This window comes from Cervus canadensis, chromosome 25 (assembly GCF_019320065.1).
Source record: "Cervus canadensis isolate Bull #8, Minnesota chromosome 25, ASM1932006v1, whole genome shotgun sequence".
Lineage (NCBI taxonomy): Eukaryota > Metazoa > Chordata > Mammalia > Artiodactyla > Cervidae > Cervus > Cervus canadensis.
The window spans coordinates 26,917,183-26,943,459 of NC_057410.1; the positions used below are offsets into that span (position 1 = coordinate 26,917,183).

The 26,277-nt window shown below is 39.0% G+C and overlaps 1 protein-coding gene across 2 annotated transcripts; it reads left to right on the forward strand.

The window, feature by feature from the left end:
• The first annotated feature begins 385 nt into the window (after positions 1-385).
• METTL7A (methyltransferase like 7A) lies at positions 386-12,511 on the forward strand. Of its 2 annotated transcripts, XM_043447189.1 has the most exons (3): positions 386-403; positions 1,828-2,327; positions 11,216-12,511. In XM_043447189.1, coding segments are annotated over exons 1-3 (669 nt in total). In that variant the 5' UTR covers positions 386-402; the 3' UTR covers positions 11,384-12,511. The 2 variants fall into 2 exon arrangements, with proteins under 2 accessions (XP_043303124.1, XP_043303123.1); XM_043447188.1 differs by lacking the exon at positions 386-403 and having other exon boundaries at positions 1,487-2,327; positions 11,147-12,511.
• Positions 12,512-26,277: the final 13,766 nt, after the last annotated feature.

Genomic DNA, 26,277 nt, shown 5'->3' on the forward strand with positions numbered 1-26,277 from the left:
TTCCAACCCAGGGATCAAACCCAGGTATCCCACATTGCAGGCAGATTCTTTACTGTCTGAGCCACTAGGAAAACCCAAGAATACTGGAGTGGATACTCTATCCTTTCTCCAGAGGATCATCCTGACCCAGGAATCAACCAGGAATTGAACTGGCGTTGTCACATGAGTGTATGCTCCTCGGTTCTTTGTCTCGTCACAACAAAAATTTGGAGTGACGGACATTGAAGCCCCCTCGGCGGGTCACAGCTCTTGGAGGACAGACTGTGTTATAGCTCTTAAATAAATCAGTGTTACAGCTCTATTTATTTAAATAATAGCAGGAAAATCCATCTTCGAGGTATGAGCGCACGTCGATCCAAAGACACGAAGAGAAGAGCGCCCCATCGCGCGGGAGAGCGAGCAAGTGAGAGAGAGAAGAGGGCTTTGGCTCCTCTTTTTATATGTTTTTTGTTCCCCCTGGGTCTGTCCTATGCAAATTAGGCTTAGGCAGGAGGGTTGTTTGTTTTACCTGAGATTCTCACTCCGGTCCTCTGACGTTCCTTTGTTCTATTTTCGCGGGCTTTTCCCTTCCAGGTCTTTTAGCCACCGCCATTTTGGACTTCTTTTCCCTATTCTAACTACCTAACATTGTCTTCTGCATTGCAGGAGGATTCTTGTAAGCCCAAACTATAGGAAAGGCGAACTAACCTCCAGAGAGAAAACAGATCAGTGGTGGCCTGGGAGTGGGGAGGGCAGAAAAGAGGGATCACAAAAGGGGCAAGAGGTATTTGGGAAGTGGGGAGTGTAACTGATATGCTCATTACCTTGACTGAAGCAATTATTTCATGTGTGGGTACATGTGCCAGAATTTAACCAAATGATACAGCTTAAATATGTGTAGTTTATTGTATGTTAATTCCACCTCAAGAAAGCTGTTAAGATGGAGCACATATTTATAAAACATGCATTGGGTGTAACATATAATGAAACAAAACACTCCCTGTGTCCATTACATGGTTTTAAAAAGTAAACATTACCATTATTTTTGGGCATTTCTATGTTTCCTGAACACCCTAAGGCCCAGGCTTTCTTGTTAAAAACAGATGGATGTCTGAAAATATTTTCTTAAAACTTTAGGTTCCCAAAAGTGAATATTCTGGGGACTATTTTTATGTAAGTTAATTCAGTAATGCAGTAACTTGGCACAGTTTGAAGGTGAAACTTGCCCTTTAAAAGATGGGCAGCCCAAAACAGTGATTTAAAAATAATCCCACTGTGCAGTTATCAACATCTTAGAACCTCTGCCGAGAATGCAAAAGGGAAAACTCTTGCTGTGACCAGACAGGCATGTGCTTTCACTTCTTTTTTTTTTTAAAAAATGAGGCAGAGGTGGGCAGGATGGAACAGAAGCAGGATGGGGCACAAAGTAATAAATGGGGTTTAGCAACAGCCTTCTGGTGTGTTTTAACCAGGCTCCACCCACAGCTTCTGTTTTCTTAGGAGAGACTGGAAAACGGACAAGCTGTGAGTACACTCTGCATTTAAAACTGCAGCAGTAGTCTCCAAGCAGGAATAGGGGGTTGTAATCAGCTTTCCTTCTAAGGGAAAGCTGGGAACCTTCTCATTTCACTTCATGAAAAATAAGTGATGAGGCAATTTCTGCCAAACATCTATTAATTGGATAAAACAGGTCTCTTGCCCGATATCTGACTTCAGCTGTGTATTTCCAGCACAGCCAGTTCTTCTTTCCTCTGCAGTTGATTGGCTCTGGAGTGTGGCCAGAAACCTACTTCCCGCAGTTAAAGGAGTCAGATCTCTAACTGTTGATCTGTTTTCTTCTCTTCTGAGTGATGGCGCTCACCATTTTAATCCTCCGGCTGGCCGTCTGCATCCTGGCATTTCCCATGTACCTGCTGGACTTTCTGGGCTTGTGGAACTGGATATGCAAACAGTGGTTCCCCTACTTCCTGGAGAGGTTCACTGTGATGTATAATGAACAGATGGCGAGCAAGAAGCGGGAGCTCTTCAGCAACCTGCGGGAGTTCACGGGCCCCTCTGGGAAGCTCTCCCTGCTGGAGCTGGGCTGTGGCACGGGGGCCAACTTCAAGTTCTACCCTTCTGGATGTCAGGTGACCTGTGTTGATCCCAACCCCAACTTTGAGAAGTTCTTGATCAAGAGTATTGCCCAGAACCCACACCTGCAGTTTGAGCGCTTCATAGTGGCTGCCGGGGAGAACATGCACCAGGTGGCCACAGGCTCCATGGATGTGGTGGTCTGCACCCTGGTGCTCTGCTCCGTGAAGAACCAGGAGCAGATCCTCCAGGAAGTGCGCCGAGTGCTGAGGCCGGTGAGTATGGGCTGAAAAGGGCTGCTTAGTAGCAACCACCATCACCAAGGGCAGTCCTCCCAGTTTCAGTAGATCGAACACGCTAATATAAAAGTAAAGCTACTAGAAAAAATACTGCTGAATTTTTTAAGAAAAAATGTTAGAGTGCAGAAGAAGCCATGAAGGAAGAGATTGATAATACATGAATAAAAAAAATTTTAGAACTCCTGCAGGGAAAAGGACTATAAACATATCTGAAGTACAAAAATATTTTGTAAAAAATATTTGCCAAGGATGATAATGAGTTAACTTCCTTCATAAAGGCATTACACATCAACAAGATCAACAGGATTCTTAAATAAATTATATTAAAAAGAGGGAAAAAAGCAAAGCACAGGAACAGAAATATAAATAAAAATAGCCAATATATGATTTAAATATCTAGTCTTGTAATTTAAGAACAAATTAAAGCATGGTATTTTATAGTGCAATCTTTAAAATAAAACAAATGAATATAATAAGACAGGAACAAATTCATAGATATACAGAACAAACTAATGGTTACCAGCTGGGAGAGGGAAAAAAGGAGGAGCAAGAGTGGTATGGGATTAACAGATACAAACTAGAATGTATAAAATAAATAAGCAACAAGGATATATTCTACAGCACAGGAAAATATAGTCATTATTTTATAATAACTTTAAATGGAGTATAAACTATAAAAATTTTGAATCACTTTGTTGTACACCTGAAACTAATATTATAATCAACCATGCTGCTGCTGCTAAGCTGCTTCAGTCGTGTCCGACTGTGTGTGACCCCTCAGACGGCAGCTCACCAGGCTCCTCCGTCCCTGGGATTCTCCAGGCAAGACTACTGGAGTGGGTTGCCATTTCCTTCTCCATAATCAATCATACTTCAATTAAAAATAAATTAAAGCAAGACCCTTTTTATCTACTATTCTCCAGAGACTTTTAAGTTCAATATGGTATTGGGGTGGGTCTGGGGGTCTGGACACCCAACTGGAGGAAGTGTCCTCTTCAGAGGGCAATTTAATAATATCAAATTTTCAAGTAATTTACATCTTCATCCAACAGGAATTTATCCCATAGCTATCCTGCAAAAATATGCAAAAACTCATTTAAAGATAATAATATTCATTACAATATTTTTAATATAATAAATTGGAAATAACATCCATCAATTGGAAGTTAAGTACATTGTCACATAGTATAAAACAAGAAATTTTTACCTATGTCAATGAAAAAAATCCTCAAAGAGATAGTGTTAATTTTAAAAGCAATGAAAACAAAATATTATGTAGAGTGCTAATCTATTTGTGTGTGGGGGGGAGAATATACTTATATAAGTATTTATTTTAATGGGAATTATAAACATGTAATTATTAACAGTGGTTACCTATTGGGAAGGGAATTGAATGAGGGGAAAGAATTTCTTTTCATTTTATACCTCTCTGTATAGTTTGAAATTTCTTATACCTGTATGTAATTTTCACATATTACCTTTATTGTTTACTTAAAAACTAGTTTTATATAGAAGCTTGGTGTACTGCAGTCCACGGGGTTGCAAAGTCGGACACAACTGAGAAACTGAACAACAATTCTAAACAAAGCTGAACATACATAAAATATGGATATTTTAACATTTGAATTTACTCTTCTAGGGCAAAAAGATGGTCTGTAATCCCCAGTTTTATTTTCTCCCATCCAAGTACTAACCAGGCCCAACCCTGCTTAGCTTCTGAGATCAGACGAGATGGCCATGTTTAGGGTAATACCGCCCTAGACCGCAGTTTTATTTTCTAACAGAGGAAGCTCCTCAGAAAGAAAGGGACTTGAAGATAGTGTTTAGAGGCAATAATATAGTTGTCCCTCAGAGTCACTCCCTGCCCCCACCACAGATACCAAAAGCTATACAAGCTCAAGTCCCTTACATAAAATGGTATCGAATCTGCATATGACCTATGCGTACCCTCCCACATACCTTAAATCATCTCTAGATTACTTTTAATACCTAATACAAGGTATATGCTATATAAATAGTTGCCAGCATGTGGGAAATTCAAGTTTGGCCTTTTTTTGAACTTTCTGGATTTTTTTCCCCAATATTTTTGATCTGTTGGTTGAATCCATGGATGCAGAACCTGTGGATACCAAGGGCCGATTGTAATTCTGTGTTTGGCTCAAGAATAGGCCGCCATCAAAACTGTAACAGAAAAAGGTCTGATTCTGACATTCAAATCCTGGGTTCTTCTGTCCCAAGGCGGGGCATTAACTGGGCACATTTAAGAGACATTTTGCTTATGTGTTACTAATCTCACAACGCCTCTCTCTGCAAAGCAAATAATGATCACCTCGGGTTTAAGCACTGAGAATGCTCTTAGGGGATCATAAGTCTTCCTTTGGCTCCTACAAAGCACCCACTCACTGCTGAATAGAACCAGAGGCTTTCCTGCATTCTCATTCACCCCATCACACAGTCCTTAACGCAGGGACTGTCTTCATGTGGGGTTGGGGAAACAGACCTAGAGAAGTTAAGAAACTTGCCCCACATTACACAGCCTGCTGCTGCTGCTGCTAAGTTGCTTCAGTTGTGTCCGACTCTGTGCGACCCCACAGACGGCAGCCCACCAGGCTCCCCTGTCCCTGGGCCTCTCCAGGCAAGAATACTGGAGTGAGTTGCCATTTCCCCCTCCAATGCATGAAAGTGAAAAGTGAAAGTGAAGCTGCTCAGTCGTGTGGGACTCTGTAGCGACCCCATGGACTGCAGCCTCCCAGGCTCCTCCGTCCATGGGATTTTCCAGGCAAGAATACTGGAGTGGGGTGCCATTGCCTTCTCTGACACAGCCAGCAGATCTGACTTTAATGCACATATTCTTATCACTGCACCACAGTGCTTATCACTGGGGCTTTGTATTGCTCCAACTTCAACATTTCTACCACTTTTGCTGGCTAGTCTTCCTCTGCCCATCCCTTAAACACTGGAGTTTCTATTTTGGCTCTAATTTTGCTTATATACACCCCCTGTGTAATCTCATGTACCGCCAAAGTTTTCAATTACCATGCACACAGATGGTTTCCAAATCTAAGTATCAACCTCAGATCTCTCTTCTAATCCCAAATTTTCATGCCCAGTTGGCTACACATGTCACCTGAAAGGGTAACAGGCTCTCTAGCCTAACCTGTGTAACCCAGAGGGCATCAGCAACCTCCTCAGACCTGGGTCTCCTCTTCTCTCCTGTCCTCTTCCATGGAAAAATTTTTTTCCATTAGGAAATTTCAAGTTTTCCACTTCTGAACACACGTCTCATACTTGCCCACAGAGGGGCAAGTAGAGGGAACTCCCTCTCTAATCTCTGCCTGGACAGCCAAGGCTAGGGAAGCTAGAAGAGGCGAAGGAGAATGGGACAGTCATCATGGGTTTTGGAGGTACTCATTGGTCCCTTTCCTCCTTCTCCCCCCAGAGGTAGGTTAAGTAGAAAACTTCTGAAGACTCGTTAATAATGTGTACCCTCTACTGTGTCCAGACTTGATCTATATTTACAGGACTGTCCTAGATGAAACCAGCAGTTACTGCTATTTGACAGTTATTTACATACAGTATCCACTGATTGAAAAAAAAAAATCAAATTACAAAATATTATCATGAATTCAGTAACACTTTTAGATGGCTCAATAGCTTTGTCCTTTTTAAAACAAATTATTTTTTAGATGAAAGATAACTGCTTTACAGAATTGTTTCCTGTCAAATCTCAACATGAATCAGCCATAGGTATACATATGTCCACTTTCTCTTGAACCTCCCTCCCATCTCCCTCCCCATCCCACCCCTCCACAATGATACAGAGCCCCTATTTTGAGTTTCCTGAGACATACAGCAAATTCCCATTGCTTATCTATTTTATATATGGTAATGTAAGTTTCCATATTACTCTCTCCATACATCTGACTCTCCTCCCCTCTCCTCAAGTCCATAAATTTGCTCTCTATGTTTCTCCATTGCTGCCCGGCAAATAAATTCTTCAGTACCATCTTTCTAGATTCTGTATATGTGTGTTAATATATGGTATGTCTCTTTCTGACTTACTTCACTCTGTATAATAAGCTGTAGGTTCATCCACCTCATTAGAACTCACTCAAATGTATTCCTTTTTATGGCTAAGTAATATTCCATTGTTTAGATGTACCACAAGTTCTTTATCCATTCATGTGTTGATGGACATCTAGGTTGCTTCCACATTCTAGCTATTGTAAATAGTGCTGCAATGAACAATGGGGTACATGTGTCTTTTTCAGTTTGGGTTTCCTCAAGGTATATGCCTAGGAGTGGGATTGCTGGGTCATATGGTGGTTTTATTCCTAGTTCTTTAAGGACTCTCCAAACTGTCCTCCATAGTGACTGTATCAACTTAAATTCCCACCAATAGTGCAAGAGATTCCCTTTTCTCCACACCCTCTCCAGCATTTATTGTTTGTAGACTTTTTGATGATGGCCATTCTGACTCATGTGAGGTGGTATCTCACTGTAGTTTTGATTTGCATTTTTCTAATGAGTGATGTTGAGCATCTTTTCACGTGTTTGTTAGCCATCTGAATGTCTTCTTTGCAGAACTGTCTGTTTAGGTCTTTTTGCCACTTTTTGATTGGGTTGTTTGTTTTTCTGGTACTGAGTTGTATGAGCTGCTTGTATATTTTGGAAATTAACCCTTGTTTCTTTTGCTATTATTTTCTCCAATTTTGAGAGCTGTCTGTTCACCTTGGTTATAGTTTCTTTGGTGTGCAAAAGTTTTTAAGTTTAACTAGGTCCCACTTGTTTACTTTTGTTTTTATTTCCATTACTCTAGGAGGTGGGTCATAGAGGATCTTGCTTTATGTCATCAAGTGTTCTGCCTATGTTTTCCTCTAAGTGTTTTACAGTTTCTGGTCTTACATTTAGGTCTTTAACCCATTTTGAGTTTATCTTTGTGTATGGTGTTAGGAAGTGTCCTAATTTCATTCTTTTACATGTAACTGTCCAGTTTTCCTAGCACCACTTACTGAAGAGGCTGTCTTTGCCCCATTGTGTATTCTTGCCTCTTTTGTCAAAAATAAGGTATCCACAGGTGCATGGGTTTATTTCTGGGTTTTCTATCTTGTTCCATTGGTCTGTATTTCTGTTTTTGTGCCAGTACCATACTGTCTTGATGACTGTAGATTTGTAGTATAATCTGAAATCAGGAAGGTTGATTCCTCCAGCTCCATTCTTCTTTCTCAAGACTGCTTTGGCTATTCGGGATCTTTCGTGTTTCCATATGAATTGTGAAATTTTTTGTTCTAGTTCTGTGAAAAATGCCATTGGTAATTTGATAGGGATCACATTGAATCTGTAGATTGCATTTGGTAGTACAGTCATTTTCACAATATGGATTCTTCCTACCCAGAAACATGGAATATCTCTCCATCTGTTTATGTTGTCTTTGATTTCTTTCATCAGTGTCTTATAATTTTCTGTATACAGTTACTTTGTCTCCTTAGGTAGGTTTATTCCTAGATATTTTATTCTTTTTGTTGCAATAGTGAATGGGACTGATTCCTTAATTTCTCTTTCTGATTTTTCATTGTTAGTATATAGGAATGCAAGTGATTTCTGTGTATTGATTTTGTGTCCTGCAACTTTGCTAAATTCACTGATTAGTTCTAGTAATTTTCTGATAATATCTTTAGGGTTTTCTATGTATAGTATTATGTCATCTGCAAACAGGGAGCACTCTACTTTTCTGATCTGGATTCCTTTTATTTCTTTTTCTTCTCTTATTACTGTAACTAGGACTTCCAAAACTATGTTGAATAATGGTGGTGAGAATGGATACCCTTGTCTTGTTTCTGATCTTTGGGGGAATGCTTTCAGTTTTTCACCATTGAGAATAATGTTTACTGTGGGCTTATCATATATGGCCTTTACCATGTTGAGGTATGTTCCTTCCACGCCCATTTTTTGAACAGTTTAAATCATAAATGGGTGCTGAATTTTGTCAAAGGCTTTTTCTGCTTCTATTGAGATTATCATATGGCTTTTATCTTTCAATTTGTTAATATGGTGTATCATATTGACATGCATATACTGAAGAATCCTTGCATCCCTGGAGTAAACCCAACTTGTTCATGGTGTCTGAGTTTTTTAATGTATTGGTGAATTTTAAATGTATTGGTGAACTGCTAAAATTTTGTTGAGGATTTTTGCATCTATCTTCATCAGTGATACTGGCCTGTAGTTTTTTTTGTGTTGTCTTTGTCTGGTTTTGGAATCACAGTGATGGTGGCCTCATAGAATGAGTTTGGAAGTGTTCCTTCCTCTGCAATTTTTTGAAAGAATTTTAGAAGGATGGGTATTAGCTCTTTTCTAAATGTTTGACAGAATTCACCTGTGAAGCCATCTGGTCCTGGGTTTGTTTTCTGGGAGATTTTTTATCACAGTTTCGATTTCAGTGCTTGTAATTGGGTTGTTCATAATTTCTATTTCTTCCTGGTTCAGTCTTGGAAGATTGAACTGTTCTAAGAATTTGTCCATTTCTTCCAGGTTATCCATTTTATTGCCATATAGTTGCTCAGAAGTCTCTTATAATCCTTTGTATTTCTGCATTGTCTATTGTAACCTCCCCTTTTTCATTTATTTTGTTGATTTGATTCTTCTCTCTTTTTTCCTTGATGAGTCTGGCGAAAGGTTTGTCAATTTTGTTTATCTTCTCAAAGAACCAGCTTTTATTTTTACTAATCTTTACTACTGTTTCTTTCATTTCTTTTTCATTTATTTCTACTCTGATCTTTATGACTTGTTTCCTTCTGCTAACTTTGGGGGTTTTTTGTTCTTCTTTTTCCAGTTGTTTTAGGTATAAAGTTAGGTTGTCTATTCAATGTTTTTGTTTCTTGAGGTAGGACTATATTGCTATAAACTCCCCTCTTAGAACTGCTTTTGCTACATCCCATAGGTTTTGAGTTGTGTTTTCATTGTCATTTGTTTCTAGGAAATTTTTAATTTCCCTTTTGATTTCTTCAGTAACCTGTTCATAATTTAGAAACATATTGTTTAATCTCACAGTGCAGCTTGTCACTTGTGTACATCTTGCAGGTGGGCTTTCCTCCACCTCACAGACAGGGTCTCCAAGATGATGAGGTGGAGAATCCTCCAGGTTCACAGGAAATTTCACTTTACTCGCTTCTCCTGCTCAACGATCTCTCTGGTCGAAAGGATGTTCTCCTGCGTCTCAGTCTTCTTCAGCTTGGCCTCATCGAAGCTGCTGATTTCCCCATGTTGGGCTTGTCTGCCATGTTCTTAAAACAATCTGAGAAGTTCCACTTCAAGTCTCCTGTCCCAGTGCTCCCACTCGTGTCACTGCCAAAAGAGACCTAGTGTGTTTTTTTTTTTAATTTCAACAAACCAAAAATTTGTGCTTTTATTTTTTCCCTATTTTTTAAAATTAATTTGTATTAAAGTATAGCTGTTTTACAATGGTGCATCAGTCTCTAACATGCAGCAAAGTGAATCCCTTCTGGACTTCCTTCCCATTCCGGTCACCACAGAGCATAAAGTAGAGTTCCCTGTGCCGTACAGTATGTTCTCATTTGTTAGAAGATTCATTTTTTAAAATTAATCCTATCACTTACATTCTGTGACAATGGTACAAAAGTAAAGGACATGGTTATTTAGCCTCAGACAGTGGTTGGCATGGATTCAGACTCCCACAGGCTTGCAAAGCAGAACCTAAGAACAATTTTCAGATGAATTTAAAGGTTTTTTTTTTTTTTTTAATAAAAAGAGAAGTTAAAAAAATTGTCATTAAAAGGCAAACAACAAATAGGGGAAACATTTGTACTGTATGTAGTTTAATTATACTAAAAGCCCTTACTAATCAGTAAGAAAAAACCAACAGCCTATTAGAAAACTGATAACAGATATTAACAGACAAATCAGAAAAATAGAAATTCAAACAGCCAGTATTAGTAGTCAAAGTGTTGGTCACTCAGTCGTGTCGAACTCCTTACGACCCCATGGACTGTATACCCCACCAGGCTCTTCTGTCCGTGGAATTCTCTAGGCAAGAATACTAGGATGGGTTGCCATTCCTTTCTACAGGGGATCTTTCCATCCTATGACGTTTAGTAAAAGATGCTATGATTTAAAATACTAAAGATATGCATGTTATAAAAAATACCACAGTACACATCAAATAGATTTTAAAAAATATAGATGAGCATTTATTGAAAATGGGCACTCACATCTATTGCTGGTATGAATACAAACTGCTGCAACTCTTTCAAAGGACAGTTTGACAACCAGGTTTCCGAGGTGGCTCAGTGGTAAAGAATCCACCTGCCAATGTAGGAGATGCAAGAGACATGGGTTCAGTCCCTGGGTTGGGAAGATCCCCTGGAGGAGGGCATGGCAACCCACTCCAGTATTCTTGTCTGAAGAATCCCATGGAGAGAGGAGCCTGGTAGGCTACAGTCCATGGGGTTGCAGAGTTGGAAGTGACTGAGCATGCAAGCACGCATGTGACAGGCATTAAGAATAGGCCCTTGAATGCTTTAAACTGCTTTAAATTTTAGCTATCATTATATATTACTTTTATGAACAGACAATATAGATTGGCAGCTCTGTATACAATCTGACAGAAGATGACACTATTAACCACAATGGTATCACAGTAAGTTTGGATTTCTCCATGTGTTCTCATGAAGTGGACCTCTGGGGCCACTGAACTCTGGCATCTAAACATCTTATCAAATTGTTTGTCCCAAACTAAAATTCTTAGTGTGGTTTTCTTTCCCCCTTTTCTTTATCAGGGAGGAGCTTTTTATTTCATGGAGCATGTAGCAGATAAGCCTTCAACCTGGAATTACTTCTGGCAACAGGTCCTGGATCCCGTCTGGTACCTTCTGTTTGATGGATGCAACCTGACCAGAGAGAGCTGGAAGGCCCTGGAGCAGGCCCGCTTCTCCAAGCTGAAGCTGCAGCACTTACAGGCCCCTCTGTCCTGGGAGCTCGTGCGCCCTCACATCTACGGATATGCTGTGAAATAGTGGAAGCAGGGAGATGAGACCCAAAAGGCTCAAATAATTTAAGGTTTTGGCTTCAGTAAGTCGAAGATGGGAACTCCCTTTTTTGGGTAAATTTGAATTTCATCCCTAAAAGTTTATGTTATAACCTAGTTAGCCATTTTCTATCATCTCCCAAGAATCAAAAACAAAACAACTTTGAACTCTCTCTTGAAAGAAACAGTGGGCTTCCATAATTAAATTCTACCATTATCCTCAGATCTTACTTTATTCCATAACTTCACAATTTTTCTTATTTAAATGATGACCCAACAGATTTTAATTTCACTCTTTCTATGAGAGGCTGATGCTAATAAGAATTAAATCACACAAAAGAAGATTTTGAAAAGGGAGATGGGAAAAGATCTTAATAATTCACAAACTGAATAAAGAAATACTAACTATTTGAAAAATCCAAACCTAAAAGCACAGTTGTTGTTGTTTTTTTTTTTTTAAAAGGAATCTGAATCTACTTGCTGTTCTTAATATTAGTGGGCTGACTTTCAAAATTAATGTACCAGGACGCCACACCTGGTTCTGCCCAGCTCTGTTACGTTTTTTATTCCAGTATTCCACCAGAATTCTCCTGCATTCCAGTCTTTAATTCTTACAAGAAATATTGTACTTTAGTACAATACACTTTAGTATATCCATAAAACTACATGAAGCAGAGTTCTTGGGTTCATTTTGCCTATTATCTAGCATGTACTTGGCTGAATGTTTTAAACTGCAAGCAAAGAAAAGGCCCACTGTAATGAGGGAAACACTGAATGCTTGGGTATACTTTGTAAGAGCCCCTCAAAATAGGCAACCTGTGAGTCTGTAAAGAGGTAGACAAATATTGTTTGGATTATTCTGATCAAATTTCTACTCTGGTCCCAAGATGATTTCTTTGTTCCTTGTAACCACAGAAACCTTGGAAAATAATCACAAGTGCATTGAAAACAAGTTGGTCAGTTAGAGGATTTAGAATTTTCAGCAATAGTTTGTATGCATTTTAATAAATTTAGTATGTTTTCTGAGATGATTTTGCAAAAGCACTATTTTAAATATCAAATCAATAAATTCACATATATTTGAGGAATGGAAATAAAATGAACGATTTATATCTTTGCTGACTTACTTTCATTTTTCTTAGCATCTATGGGAGGGCTTTCCTTCATGGTGGAAAATTAAGCTATTTGAATGTACAGATTTTTCCTTCTACAGCCAGATAACTAAATACAGCTAGCAGACTTCAGAAAAAGCAATTTTGGGGACTTTGCTGGTTGTCCAATGGTTAAGATTTGCATTTGAAATGACAGAGGATGCTGGTTCCGTCCCTGGTCAGGAAACTAAGATCACATGTGCCATGTAGCATGGCCAAAAAATAAAAATAAAAGGCAATTTTGGAAGGGTCTGAATGGGTTTTGAAAAGTTCAAGTCCAAAAACTCCATTTGTGAAATCCATAGAGCAGAAACAAAGGAAGTTTACTATTCTCTCTTGTGCATGAAAACAATTATGGTGAGGTTAGGACATGAGTCTACAGTCTCCTGAACTATGGAATGTGAATATCCTCCCTCCAGGGTCTCCCAAAAGTAGGGGCATCCTTATTTGCCCAGCTTACTACTGGTAAGGTCAGTCTAGGGACTGAGAAATCTGAAAAACCACAGGTTGATCTGGTGAAGTATTATTGGCATGCTGGAAGGTGTGTAATACCAAAGTACAAAGTACTAGGCACATTCTTCTCAACTCTGTTTTGTTTAAATGGTGTAGCAACCACATTAACAAATTTAAAGATAAAAACCATATGATTATCTCAATAGATGCAGAAAAAGCCTTTGACAAAATTCAACACTCATTTATGATTAAAACTCTTCAGAAAGCAGGAATAGAAGGAACATACCTCAACATAATAAAAGCTATATATGACAAACCCACAGCAAGCATTATCCTCAATGGTGAAAAATTGAAAGCATTTCCCCTAAAATCAGGAACAAGACAAGGGTGTCCACTCTCACCACTACTATTCAACATAGTGTTGGAAGTTTTGGCCACAGCAATCAGAGCAGAAAAAGAAGTAAAAGGAATCCAGATAGGAAAAGAAGAAGTGAAACTCTCACTGTTTGCAGATGACATGATCCTCTACATAGAAAACCCTAAAGACTCTACCAGAAAATTACTAGAGCTAATCAATGAATATAGTAAAGTTGCAGGATATAAAATTAACACACAGAAATCCCTTGCATTCCTATATACTAACAATGAGAAAACAGAAAGAGAAATTAAGGAAACAATACCATTCACCATTGCAACAAAAAGAATAAAATACTTAGGAGTATATCTACCTAAAGAGAACAGAAGACCTATACATAGAAACTATAAAACATGATGAGAAAAAAAAAGAAGACACAAATGATGGAGAAAATACCGGTTCATGGATGGAAGATCAAATTGTGAAAAAATGAGTATATTATCCAAAGCAATCTATAGATTCAATGCAATCCCTATCAAGCTACCAACGGTATTTTTCACAGAACTAGACCAAATAATTTCACAATTTGTATGGAAATACAAAAAACCTCGAATAGCCAAAGCAATCTTGAGAAAGAAGAATGGAACTGGAGGAATCAACCTGCCTGACTTCAGGCTCCACTACAAAGCCACAGTCATCAAGACAGTATGGTACTGGCACAAAGACAGAAATATAGATCAATGGAACAGAATAGAAAGCCCAGAGATAAATCCACATACCTATGGACACCTTATCTTTGACAAAGGAGGCAAGGATATACAATGGAAAAAGACAACCTCTTTAACAAGTGGTGCTGGGAAAACTGGTCAACCACTTGTAAAAGAATGAAACTAGAACACTTTCTAACACCATACACAAAAATAAACTCAAAATGGATTAAAGTTCTAAATGTAGACCAGAAACTATAAAACTCCTAGGAGGAATACATAGGCAAAACTCTCCACATAAATCACAGCAAGATCCTCTATGACCCACCTCCCAGAATATTGGAAATAAAAGCAAAAATAAACAAATGGGACCTAATGAAACTTAAAAGCTTTTGCACAACAAAGGAAACTATAAGCAAGGTGAAAAGACAGCCTCAGATGGGAGAAAATAATAGCAAATGAAGAAACAGACAAAGGATTAATCTCAAAAATATACAAGCAACTCCTGCAGCTCAATTCCAGAAAAATAAATGACCCAATCAAAAAATGGGCCAAAGATCTAAACAGACATTTCTCCAAAGAAGACATACAGATGGCTAACAAACACATGAAAAGATGCTCAACATCACTCATTATCAGAGAAATGCAAATCAAAACCTCAATGAGGTACCATTACACGCCAGTCAGAATGGCTGCTATCCAAAAGTCTACAAGCAATAAATGCTGGAGAGGGTGTGGAGAAAAGGGAACCCTCTTACACTGTTGGTGGGAATGCAAACTAGTACAGCCGCTATGGAGAACAGTGTGGAGATTCCTTAAAAAACTGGAAATAGAACTGCCATATGACCCAGCAATCCCACTTCTGGGCATACACACTGAGGAAACCAGATCTGAAAGAGACACGTGCACCCCAATGTTCATCGCAGCACTGTTTATAATAGCCAGGACATGGAAGCAACCTAGATGCCAATCAGCAGACAAATGGATAAGAAAGCTATGGTACATATACACTATGGAATATTACTCAGCCATTAAAAAGAATTCATTTGAATCAGTTCTAATGAGATGGATGAAACTGGAGCCCATTATACAGAGTGAAGTAAGCCAGAAAGATAAAGACCCATACAGTATACTAACGCATATATATGGAATTTAAAAAGATGGTAATGATAACCCTATATGCAAAACAGAAAAAGAGACACAGATGTACAGAACAGACTTTTAGACTCTGTGGGAGAAGGTGAGGGTGGGATGTTCTGAGAGAACAGCATTGAAACAAGTATACTATCAAGGGTGAAACAGATCACCAACCCAGGTTGGATGCACGAGACAAGTGCTCAGGGCTGGTGCACTGGGAAGACCCAGAGGGATGGGATGGAAAGGGAGGCAGGAGGGGGGATCGGGAAGGGGAACACATGTAAATCCATGGCTGATTCATGTCAACATATGGCAAAAACCACTATAATATTGTAAAGTAATTAGCCTCCAACTAATAAAAATAAATGGAAAAAAAATTAAAAAATAAATTTGGTGTAGCAAATATTATCCTTACTCTCTACAGGTGGGGAAAAATAAATAAGTGAAGTTTCTCACATTCCACGAGTTACTGAGCTAGTCTTAGAGCCCTGATTCCTAAAGCCACAACATCTGTTTTTACAAGCATCACTGCTACACTACCTTTGCAGGCCCAGAAAACACACATTTATGATCATTCCAAGAACCTAAGGACATGACTTAAGCCTATGCAAAATGGAAACAGAAAAGAGGCAAAAGATGTCCATGCTTTTTAGGTTCTGTGTTGGTTAGATTCCCTTGATTGCTGGTGACAGAACTCCCAATCCAAAAAGATTTAAGTAGAAAAAGAACTCTGACTCAAATTAGTGAAAGGTTTAGGAACAGAGAGCCTGAGGCACAGTTTGGGCAAGGCTCAGATAATGTAATCAGTGGTCAGACAGTGTCTAGGGTCACATCTGCCCTCCTCTCTCTTTCAGGTGGTAGTCTTTGGAAATAATGCTAGTCTTCATGCTTCCAAGATCCATGGCCAGTTGAAAAGATCAAGACAACTTTTTGGAAACACTCCAGAGTTCTACAGTTGAGTCTCAATTGATTCTTCAATTGACAATATTAGGTCAGAAGTCCATCCCTGAGTCATTCATCCTATTTCAATGGGATGAGTCATGTTGATGAGCACAGCACGTCATCCCAAGGGCTGAGGACACCCAAACCTTGGGGACTGAGACAAGGAGAGTTGTGTATCCTCCACATGAAAGCAGGGCCTGTGATTAGGGAAAGCAGGAATGGATGGTGGGAAGGCACACTACAAGTGTCCATTATAAGTACATCACTGCATTCTGATCTTGCTAAGCATAGTGCCATGTTCAGAACACTGGCTTTTCCATGGGATAATAGCACACAATAAGAGAAATAAAAGAAAAAAAGAACACTGGCTTGGCCATCAAAATCACATGAATCAAGTTCTGGCTGTGTCAGTCACTGACTATATAACCTGGGGCAAGTTACTTCTCCAGTGTCACTCTTGTCATGTATTAATAGGGATAATATCTACCTAAAGAGTTACTGTGAGGAGTTAATGAAGTGAGGTACTTAGTGCTTAATAAATGCTGAACTTCATTCAACATTTACTTCATGCTTACTGTGTACTCTGCTCTTGGTGCTTGGCTTAGAGCCCTGAATAAGCTAGAATTGTTCTCTGTTCTCTGGGAGAATATACAGTTGTGATCAGTGCTCTCTCTGAGGAAGAAGTTCAGGAGAATGGAATCTGACCCTCCCAGGGAGAGGATCAGAGGCTTCCTTGAGGAAGTGACATCTGAGCTGAATTTCAGAGGATGAATAGAGTATTTCAGCCTAATGGAACAGCTTGTGTCACAAACAAACAAACAAAAAAGAAAAACAATATCTTCAAGGAACTGAAAGACAGTAGGCAGGGTTGGGAACCTGAAGGGCAGATTTTGGGATGGTTACTATTTCCATCAGCTTGTTCCTAATTTTGTTAAGACCCTGGGTCCATGAACTCAACACTTACTTTAATGGCTAAAAACAACAAAAACTTACTAAATTTTATTATATTTATATGTTTATTATATCCTGTTCCTAACTGTTCCAATAATCCAGCAGCTTCCCCTGAATTCCTACATATTTCACACTTGAATAGAAAGTGAGGCAAACATTACATAACAGTTCCTTTTGTACTCTTGACCTTAATATAAGCCATTCTCTTTGGTATTGCTTTAGAAAACACAGAACTTAACATAATTGACATTCAGTTCTTATTTATCTGTTAAGGAGTTCACGGTGTAATGAATTGTAGCAGAAAATTCCTACATATTTCACACTTGAATAGAAAGTGAGGCAAATATTACATAATAGTCCCTTTTGTACTCTTGACCCTAATATAAGCCATTCTTTTTGGTATTGCTTTAGAAAACACAGAACTTAACATAATTGAAATTCAGTTCTTATTTATCCATTAAGGAGTTCACAGTGTAATGAATCATAGCAGACTAATGTCAACAAAAGCAAAAAATAAAGCAATTCAATAAGTGGCACTCTAAATACCTCAATATTTAAAACCAAAAGTATTCAGTTCAGTTCAGTCGCTCAGTAGTGTCCGACTCTTCACAACCCCATGAATCGCAGCACACCAGGCCTCCCTGTCCATCACCAACTCCCAAAGTTTACTCAAACTCATGTCCATCAAGTCGGTGATGCTATCCAGCCATCTCATCCTCTGTCGTCCCCTTCTCCACCTGCCCCCAATCCCTCCCAGGATCAGGGTCTTTTCCAATGAGTCAACTCTTTGCATGAGGTGGCCAAAGTATTGCAGTTTCAGCTTCAGCATCAGTCCTTCCAATGAACACCCAGGACTGATCTCCTTTAGGATGGACTGGTTGGATCTCCTTGCCGTCCATGGGACTCTCAAGAGCCTTCTCCAACACCACAGTTCAAAAGCATCAATTCTTCGGTGCTCAGCTTTCTTCACAGCCCAACTCTCACATCCATACATGACCACTGCATTCAGGCTACATAAAGAATAACCAGGATTCCCTGAACCATGGAATCACCACAGAACTGAGGCAAATGTCATATTAACTTGAAGGCCCAGGAAATGAACATAAAGTGGCCAATGTTCCCAATTTCTAGTTCAGTTTTTAAAATAATAATAATAATACACAGATGATGTATGACATTATTTTGTTTCTAAAGGAAACTATTTGGGAACCTACAGAGAATTACATAGGAACAAGGAAAATTACCATTCAGAATTTACCTTTTTTTTTTTTTTGGCCAAATGGCATATGGGATCTTAGCTCCTGGACCAGAGATCAAACTCACACCCCCCTGCATTGGAAGTATAGTCTTAACCACCAGACCACCAGGGACGTTCCCAGAATTCACCATTTTTAAAGATAAAAATCTCTCACATCCCATAGTGCAACCCAGACATCCTTCACAGTCTTTACAATGTATCTGAAACTGATATTAACCTTCTCCTTGGAATGATTCATTTATTCTATGACTCTAACAGCAAATAATAAAAAATTTCATTTATTACCCACCTTCTTTATACTAGGGAGTTTTACAGAATTCATATAGTACTCACAACTTTACCAGGCAGGTGTAATTTTCTGCATCTGACAAAGAAGAAAGCAGACCAATGGATGTTCTGTCACGTGCCCAGGGCCACAGAGTGAATGGTCATCCTGGTATTCCCGCACAGCTCAACTGACTCCAAAGCCCAGACTTCCCTACAATGCTGCCCTGCCTCTCCAGCTCTTCTGAATCCTAGTCTCTATAACCGTTTGCCCCTTCCTCCACCAATTCTCTTGAATCATCCCCTAAGACTCATTTGGTCTGTGTTCAGTCCCTTGAGAGTTCCTTATAAACTTAGGTTGTGAACCACCATCTATGTGAAGAAGATTCCTAAGCCTCACAGTTGCCATGACTTTGATATTTTGGATTTACCACATCAAAAAAGAATTCACTCTCTTCTTCCCTAAATAAGCAACATTTTCCAGCTTCCTCAATATCTGTAATAATTTCCTAAGGAACAGGTAAAGTGATGCCCTAGAAAGCATTTGCTGGCTGTTTCAAGAAGATAGTTCTTTGAGAAATCTCTTAGCACTTATTAATAACCACCAGTCTCTTCCTCCTTTCTTCTACATGCCCAATACAGCGTGTACTATATAGCAGGTGCTCACTGTGAAGCCAAAGGATTCATCATGAAGTCCTGCCTCTTCTACATATCTTTCAACTGGTCCGTCTACTGCACTTCCATAGCCACCACCTTAGCCTCAGAATTAATGCCTGGATGACCACATGTGTAGACTGAATGGGGATGGCTAGAGTGATAAACCATTTATGCTGGAACTTGCCAGGCATCACCTGCTTCAAGGGTATGACAGAGAAGTAGCTCTAAGGTAAGGAGGGGATAATACACCTCAATACAGTAGTAGAAAGACATTCCTTTTACAACTGATTTAACCTTCCTTTCCCTCTTTCACCCATTTCAACCCACAATAAAGCAGAAGTTCAGCAAACAACTTTCCTGGGGTACAAAGAAGGGGCTTCCTCACCCAAGTCCTGATCTCTCATACCAGAAAATGCTTCAAACAGGTCTTCATGCCTCCACTCCTTCATCATCCCTTTCTGAGAATGAGCTCATAATTTCCAGAACAATTTAATTTGACCATTCCCACAACTCAAAATTACAAAGATATCTATTCATCATTAAACTGAATTCAAGCTGCTCAACTCTGTATTTAAGGCCTCTGTCAACTGACACCTCAATGCTTTCCCCAGCATTGTGGTCCAGTGAAAAAAGCTTCCAAAATGTTTGTTAGTTTTTAAATATTTCTTTATTTTGGCTGTGCCAGGTGCAGGATCGTTAGTTGCAGTATGCGGGATCTAGTCACCTGCTGCTCGGCTTTGCCCAATCCTCTGTGGCCCCATGGACTCCTGCCAGACTCCTCTGTCCATGGGATTTCCCAAGCAAGAATACTGGGGCAAGTTGCCATTTCCTACTCCAGGGGATCTTCCCGACTCAGTGACCGAACCCACATCTCTTGTGTTTCCTGCATTGGCAGGCAGACTCTTTAACACTACTGCCACCAGGGAAGTGCCCTCGTCCCCTGACCAGGGATCAAACTCAGGTGCCCTGCTTTAGAAGTGCAGAGTCTTAGCCACTGGACCACCAAGGAAGTCCCTGAAGTCAGAATACTTGAACAAATCTCATCACCACATTTTACTAATATTTTACTCACTTAGCATAAGAGGGTAACAGTACCCACATCTCCTAGGATTTTTGTGGGGATGAAACAATATGTAAGATGGTTAGTAAGAGCACTGGAACTGCTCCACACGGCCCCTCACTGTGGTCAAGATCCTGCCACCCTAAGTATTTGTGAGAGGAATAAAGACTATTTTCCTATTAGAAAAGATCCTTCATTTCTATAAATGTCATTCTGGAACTTCAATTGACTTAATTATTACACACTAAAATGTTTTCTGAAGATTCCATATTTTAAAAATCTTTCATAAGAACTTGGCGAAGCTCTCATTTTTGTACCTGACAATAAAAAATTGGCACCTGCATGAAATGCATTTGCTTCAGCTGCTGAAAGTAACTTCTACAGGGAGTACTGTGGATACTTACAGGATTTTCTTAGTCCTTCCAATATTGGCTTCCATTTTACCTGTCAAGCTAAGCAGGCAGTATTAAGCTTATAAAAGAAACAGCACTCCTTTCAAATTCTATCTCACCTCTCAGGTTATGGGAACAGATTATTAACTCTGATCCCAGAGGAAGAGCTTTTTTTTTCCACTTTATTGTCCACCAAAGCTTAAGAACAAAGAAATCTAAAAACTTTTTTTCTAAAAAACCAAAGGCTTAAACAGTAAGATATACATTTATTTATAAACATAAATGATGCCATATACCAAGCTACATGCCAATACATACCCCTCATCTGCTCCAATATTAAAAGCAGGAGGAAACACTGGAGAGAGCGGACACTATTAATAAACTGCTAACCTGTCAGCTACCTTTTTGCTGTTGTGCTTTTATTTTCTTCCCTTCATATTCTGCAGGGCCCTTCTGAGTTAAATTTTATAAAGAAACATTTGCCTTCTGCTCATATAGCAACTGCATGACAGCCATGTCTGAAAATATGAGAAATAGGTTATGATGGGGCTAATACCAATTCTTAATTTTTATAGGGTCCTAAGAGATTTCCTTGAGAGTCTGATGAAAGATACAGATCCTCTCCTTGGGAAAAAAAGTGCTCCTACAAATAAACTTACCATTTCTAGAGGAAAATAGACATACTAAACATCTATCAAAGCATATCATCATCACCTCCAAAGTGCCACATATAAAATTTTAAACTCTAAAGTTTCATTCTGGAAACCCAGCCTTCCAGCCTTTTACCTCTCCCACCCATTTTTCAATTTAGAAATCTTGGATAAATCTAATCTGTCTTGCCCTACCAACCAAGATGGATTCCCTTCTCTAACCAGGCTGGACTGCAGTGTAAATCAATTCATCACCACTCTCCCATTCATGCCTTATTTTCCTATTGCTGTAAAATCTGCCAATATCTGACTATGGGTCTCCTTTACCTCTAACCTGCTTCTTATTCTGTATTTGTTTAATCTCAGCAAATAGCAAAATCACCATTTGTCACTGTCACTCAAGCTGGGAACCCAACACATCATCCTAGCTTTCTCTCTTTCTTCCTACAACCAGACACTGGCCCTTCCTTTCTTCTTCCATTGCTTCTGCACATATCACTCCTTACTTCAATTAAGTAAGCCCCACCACAGCCCCACCCCTCCCAAGCTGTTCTCTATGATGCTTCTAGAAGCTAAAGAAAAAACCACTTCCTGCCTGAAATCCTTTGGTGGCTTCTCATGGCTTTCAGATCAAAGTTCAAAATCCTTAGCTTAAAATGCAAGATCCTGTAGTATAGTCTGAAGTCAGGAAGCCTGATTCCCCCAGCTCTGTTTTTCTATTTAAAGACTGTTTGGCTATTCGGGGTCTTTTGTGTTTCCATACAAATTTAAAACATTTTTGTTCTATTTCTATGACAAATGGCATTGGTAATTTGAGAAGGATTGCACTGAATCTGTAGATTGCCTAGGATAGTATACTCATTTTTTAAAAATTTTAAATCAGCTTATTGATGTGTAATTTACATATAACAAAGTCAACCCATTTTAATTGTACAGGTTGATGAATTTTTGACAAACATGTATGATAGTATAGTCATTTTGATCTTGGAGAGGCAGCAATGAGTGGTGGTGTGAAGCAAGACCCTAATTCCCTGTCCAGGAAGTGAACCTGAGTAGCCTGGGCTTCCCTAGTTGCTCAGAGAGTAAAGATTTCTGCCTTCAAAGTGGGAGATCTGGGTTCAACCCCCAGGTTGGAAAGATCCCCTGGAGAAGGGAATGGCAACCTACTTCAGTATTCCTGCCTGGAGGATTCCAGAGACAAAGAAGCCTGGCAGGTTACAGTCCATAGGGTTGCAAAACCTCAGACATGACTGAGCGACTAACACTCTCACAGCCTGGATAAAAACCAGGAATCCTAGCCATCAGACCAACAAGTGCTAGAGGCTAGAAGCTATTTTTCCCTGGATCTTTGCCCCCAGGGAAAAATGCATTTCTCATGATGGCAAAAGCTGTAAATGCAGGTACAAAATTTACTATTAGAGACATAGCACAACAATAAATGGGAGAATACACAGAGACAGTTTGTTAAGATAGAAGCGAGGCAGAGATGCACACCCAGAGAGAAAGGGTGTGGGCATCCCCCCTAGGGAGGAGGAGCACAGTAAAGAGGGGGTTAAGTCATTTACATAGGACAGTTCTTCTGAGTCTTTGTTTACCTTTAGCCAATTATCTGGTTTCTCTTTCCATAAGACTCTCCCCAACACACATGTGTACAACTTTTTTTCCAAGAGGGATTCCATCCCAGAGGCTAATGAGATCACATATTAGCATCATATATCATGGGAGTAGGGTCCCCTCCTTTTTAAATCCTAAGGAGCCCTGCCCCAAGGATGGAAAATATACGACCTCCTGATCCTTTTACTCAAACAAGGGTTAGCCCCTCTCTGTTCCTGCCATGACTGTTATTTTAAGGTGTCCTCAGGAGACAAAGCCTGGCTATTTACCCTGTTTCAGTTGTTACTTCCCTGTGGAAGAGCAAACAGGAGGCTGGTTGTAAGTATGTAACCTACAGCTCACCTTTTTCTTGCCCCAAGAAATGTAAACAAGAGTATAGCTGAAATTGCCTAGCCTGGGTCCCAGCTACCTCCTGCCTCAATTTTGACAATACTGATTCTTCCAATCCAAGAACATGGTATTTCTTTCCAACTGTTTGTGTCATCTTTGATTTCTTTCATCAGCACCTTATAGTTTTCTGAGTACAGGTGTGGCACCAGCACAAAAGAAATACAGATCAAAGGAACCGAACTGAAAATCCAGCAATAAATCTACACACCTGTGGTCAATCAATCATTGACAAAAGAAGCAAGAATATAGGATGAGGAAAAGACAGTTTCCTCAATAAATGATGCCAGGAAAACTGGCAGCTACATGTAAAAGAATGACATTAGAACACTCTAGCATTAGAAACAAAAATAAAAATGGACTAAAGACCTAAAACTCTTCAAGGAAAACATAGGCAGCACTCTGACATAATTATAGCAATATCTTTTTTTGATCCACCTTCTAGAGTAATGAAAATAAAAACAAAAATAAACAAACAGGACCTAATTAAACTTAAAAGCTTTTGCACAGCAAAAGAAAACATAAACAAAACAAAAAGATGACCAACAGAATGGGAGAAAATATTTGCAAACAAAGCAACCAACAAAGTATTAATCACCAAAATATACAAACAGTTCATGCTGCTTGATACCAAAATAACAACCCACTCAAAAAAATGAGGAGAAGATCCAGAGACACTTCTCCAAAAAAGACAGATGGCCCAAAAGTACGTGTAAAGATGCTCAACATCACTAATCATTAGAAAAATGCAATGATGAATCACCTCACACCAGTCAAAATGGCCATCATCAAACAGTCTAAAAACAAAAATGCTGAAGAGGCTGTGGAGAAAGGAACCCTCCTACACGGCTGGTGGGAATTTAAAGTGGTACAACCATTATGGAGAACAATATTGAGGTTCCTTAAAAAACTAAATATCGAATTACCATATGATCCAGCAGTCTCAGTCCTTGGTATATGTTCACAAAAAACATAATTCAAAAAAATACATGCACGATAATGTTCATAGCAGCACAATTTACAATAGCCAAGACAAAGAAGCAACAAAAATGTCAATCAGCAGATGAACAGATAAAGAAAATATGGCACGTGTATACAATGGAATATTACTCAGCCATTAAAAAAAGAATGAAACAATGCCATTTGCAGCAACATGGATGGACCCAGAGATTATTATACTAATGAAGTGAGTCAGAGAAAAACATCACATGATATCACTTATATGTGGAATCTAATTTTAAAAATGACATGAGGAACTTATTTACAAATAGTAACAGACTCACAAATCTTGAAATCAAACTTGTAGTTACCAAAGGGAAAACATAGGAGTAAGTGATAAATTAGGAGATTAGGATTAACATATACACACTGCTATATATAAAATAGGTAACTAACAAAGACCTATACAGCACAGGGAACTCTACTCAATATTTTGTTAACAACTTATGTGGGAAAAGAACCTAAAAAAAGAACGGATATATATTTATGGAGAGAGAGAACTGATTCACTTTGCTATACACCTGAAACTAACACAATATTGTAAATCAACTATACTCCAATAAAAAAATTTTCATGAATAAAATGCAAGGGTCTCATGAACTGGCCCCACTGGTCATATAGCTCCATCCTCTATAAGCCACTCCCACCCAATTCTACACCTTGAACCGCTTTTGCTGTTTGCTTCTGGGCCTTTCCACAAGTTGTGCCCTCTGCCTGAAACATCCCTACCATCTCTTCACCTAAAATCTATAAGTTTTCTAAAAAAAATATCGGGATGGGGAATACATGTAACTCCATGGCTGATTCATGTCAATGTATGACAAAACCCACTTCAATACTGTAAAGTAATTAGCCTCCAACTAATAAAAATAAATGAAAAAAATAAAAAAATAAAAAATTTAAAAATTTTTTAAAATATCCCATAAGCCACTTTCTCTAAAAGAATTCTTTAACTCTCCAGTTTGAATTTTAAGATCCTTTAGCTCCTATAAGCCCATACCTCTTCCTCCCATCATCTCAACAGGTTCTCATGTGACACTGCTTTACTCATCCATCTCCCCAACTCATTCTAAGCTTCTTGAGGACAGGGCATTTGTCTTAAGACACCTTTCTGTCTGCAGCACTCAATTAACCTTTGTTAAGCAAACAATTGATTCCAGCCATTTTCTTCCTCTGCTGCTCTCAGGAGAAAGCACAAAATCTGAGTTAGACTTTCACTGCTGCTAAGAAATCTCATAATTTGCCCTCATTTGCCACAAAGGACAAACCTTCACCACACTCATTTCCACAATGTCCTCTCAGCAGACAGCTTCACTATTCATTTCACAGAAGGGAAAAATAAAGTCACTGGGTAGGATCAGAAATTTAAGAACCTGCAACTACTGAAGCCCACTGAGCTCTAGAGTTCACAAGACAAACTAGAGAGTCCATGGGTCACAATGAAGATCCCATGTGCCACAGCTAAGACCCAACACAGCCAAAGCAGCAAATAAATATTAAAAAAAAAAAAAACCTATCAGTTCTGTATCTCTGAAGTATCTTGAGTAATACATCAATCAACTAAGGAAACATTCCAGATTAAAGGAGTCTAAAAGACACTTGACAACCAAATGTAATATGTATTGGAGTGGACTGGATCCTTGACAAGAAAAAAAATTTTTTTTTTTTTGCTGTTAAGGATTATTGGGACCATTAGTGAAATATGAATAAAATCTTGAGATTATCGTATTATAGCACTGTTTATTTCCTGATTTTGCTCTTTGTATGATGGTTATGTAAGAAAATAGACCAAGTGCACACAAAGTATACAGGGGTACAGGCCTATCCATGTGCAAGTTTCTCTCAGGCGGCTCATTGGAAGGAAGAAACCATATCCAGAGGAAAATGATAAAGCAAATGCGACTAA

What these genes read in the sequence shown, in the direction of transcription:
- METTL7A (XM_043447188.1), top strand. Translation starts at nt 1,830, where the DNA reads ATGGCGCTCACCATTTTAATCCTCCGGCTGGCCGTCTGCATCCTGGCA. An exon ending in TGCGCCGAGTGCTGAGGCCG is followed by an intron (nt 2,328 to 11,146) that starts GTGAGTATGGGC and finishes TTTCTTTATCAG; the next exon opens with GGAGGAGCTTTTTATTTCAT.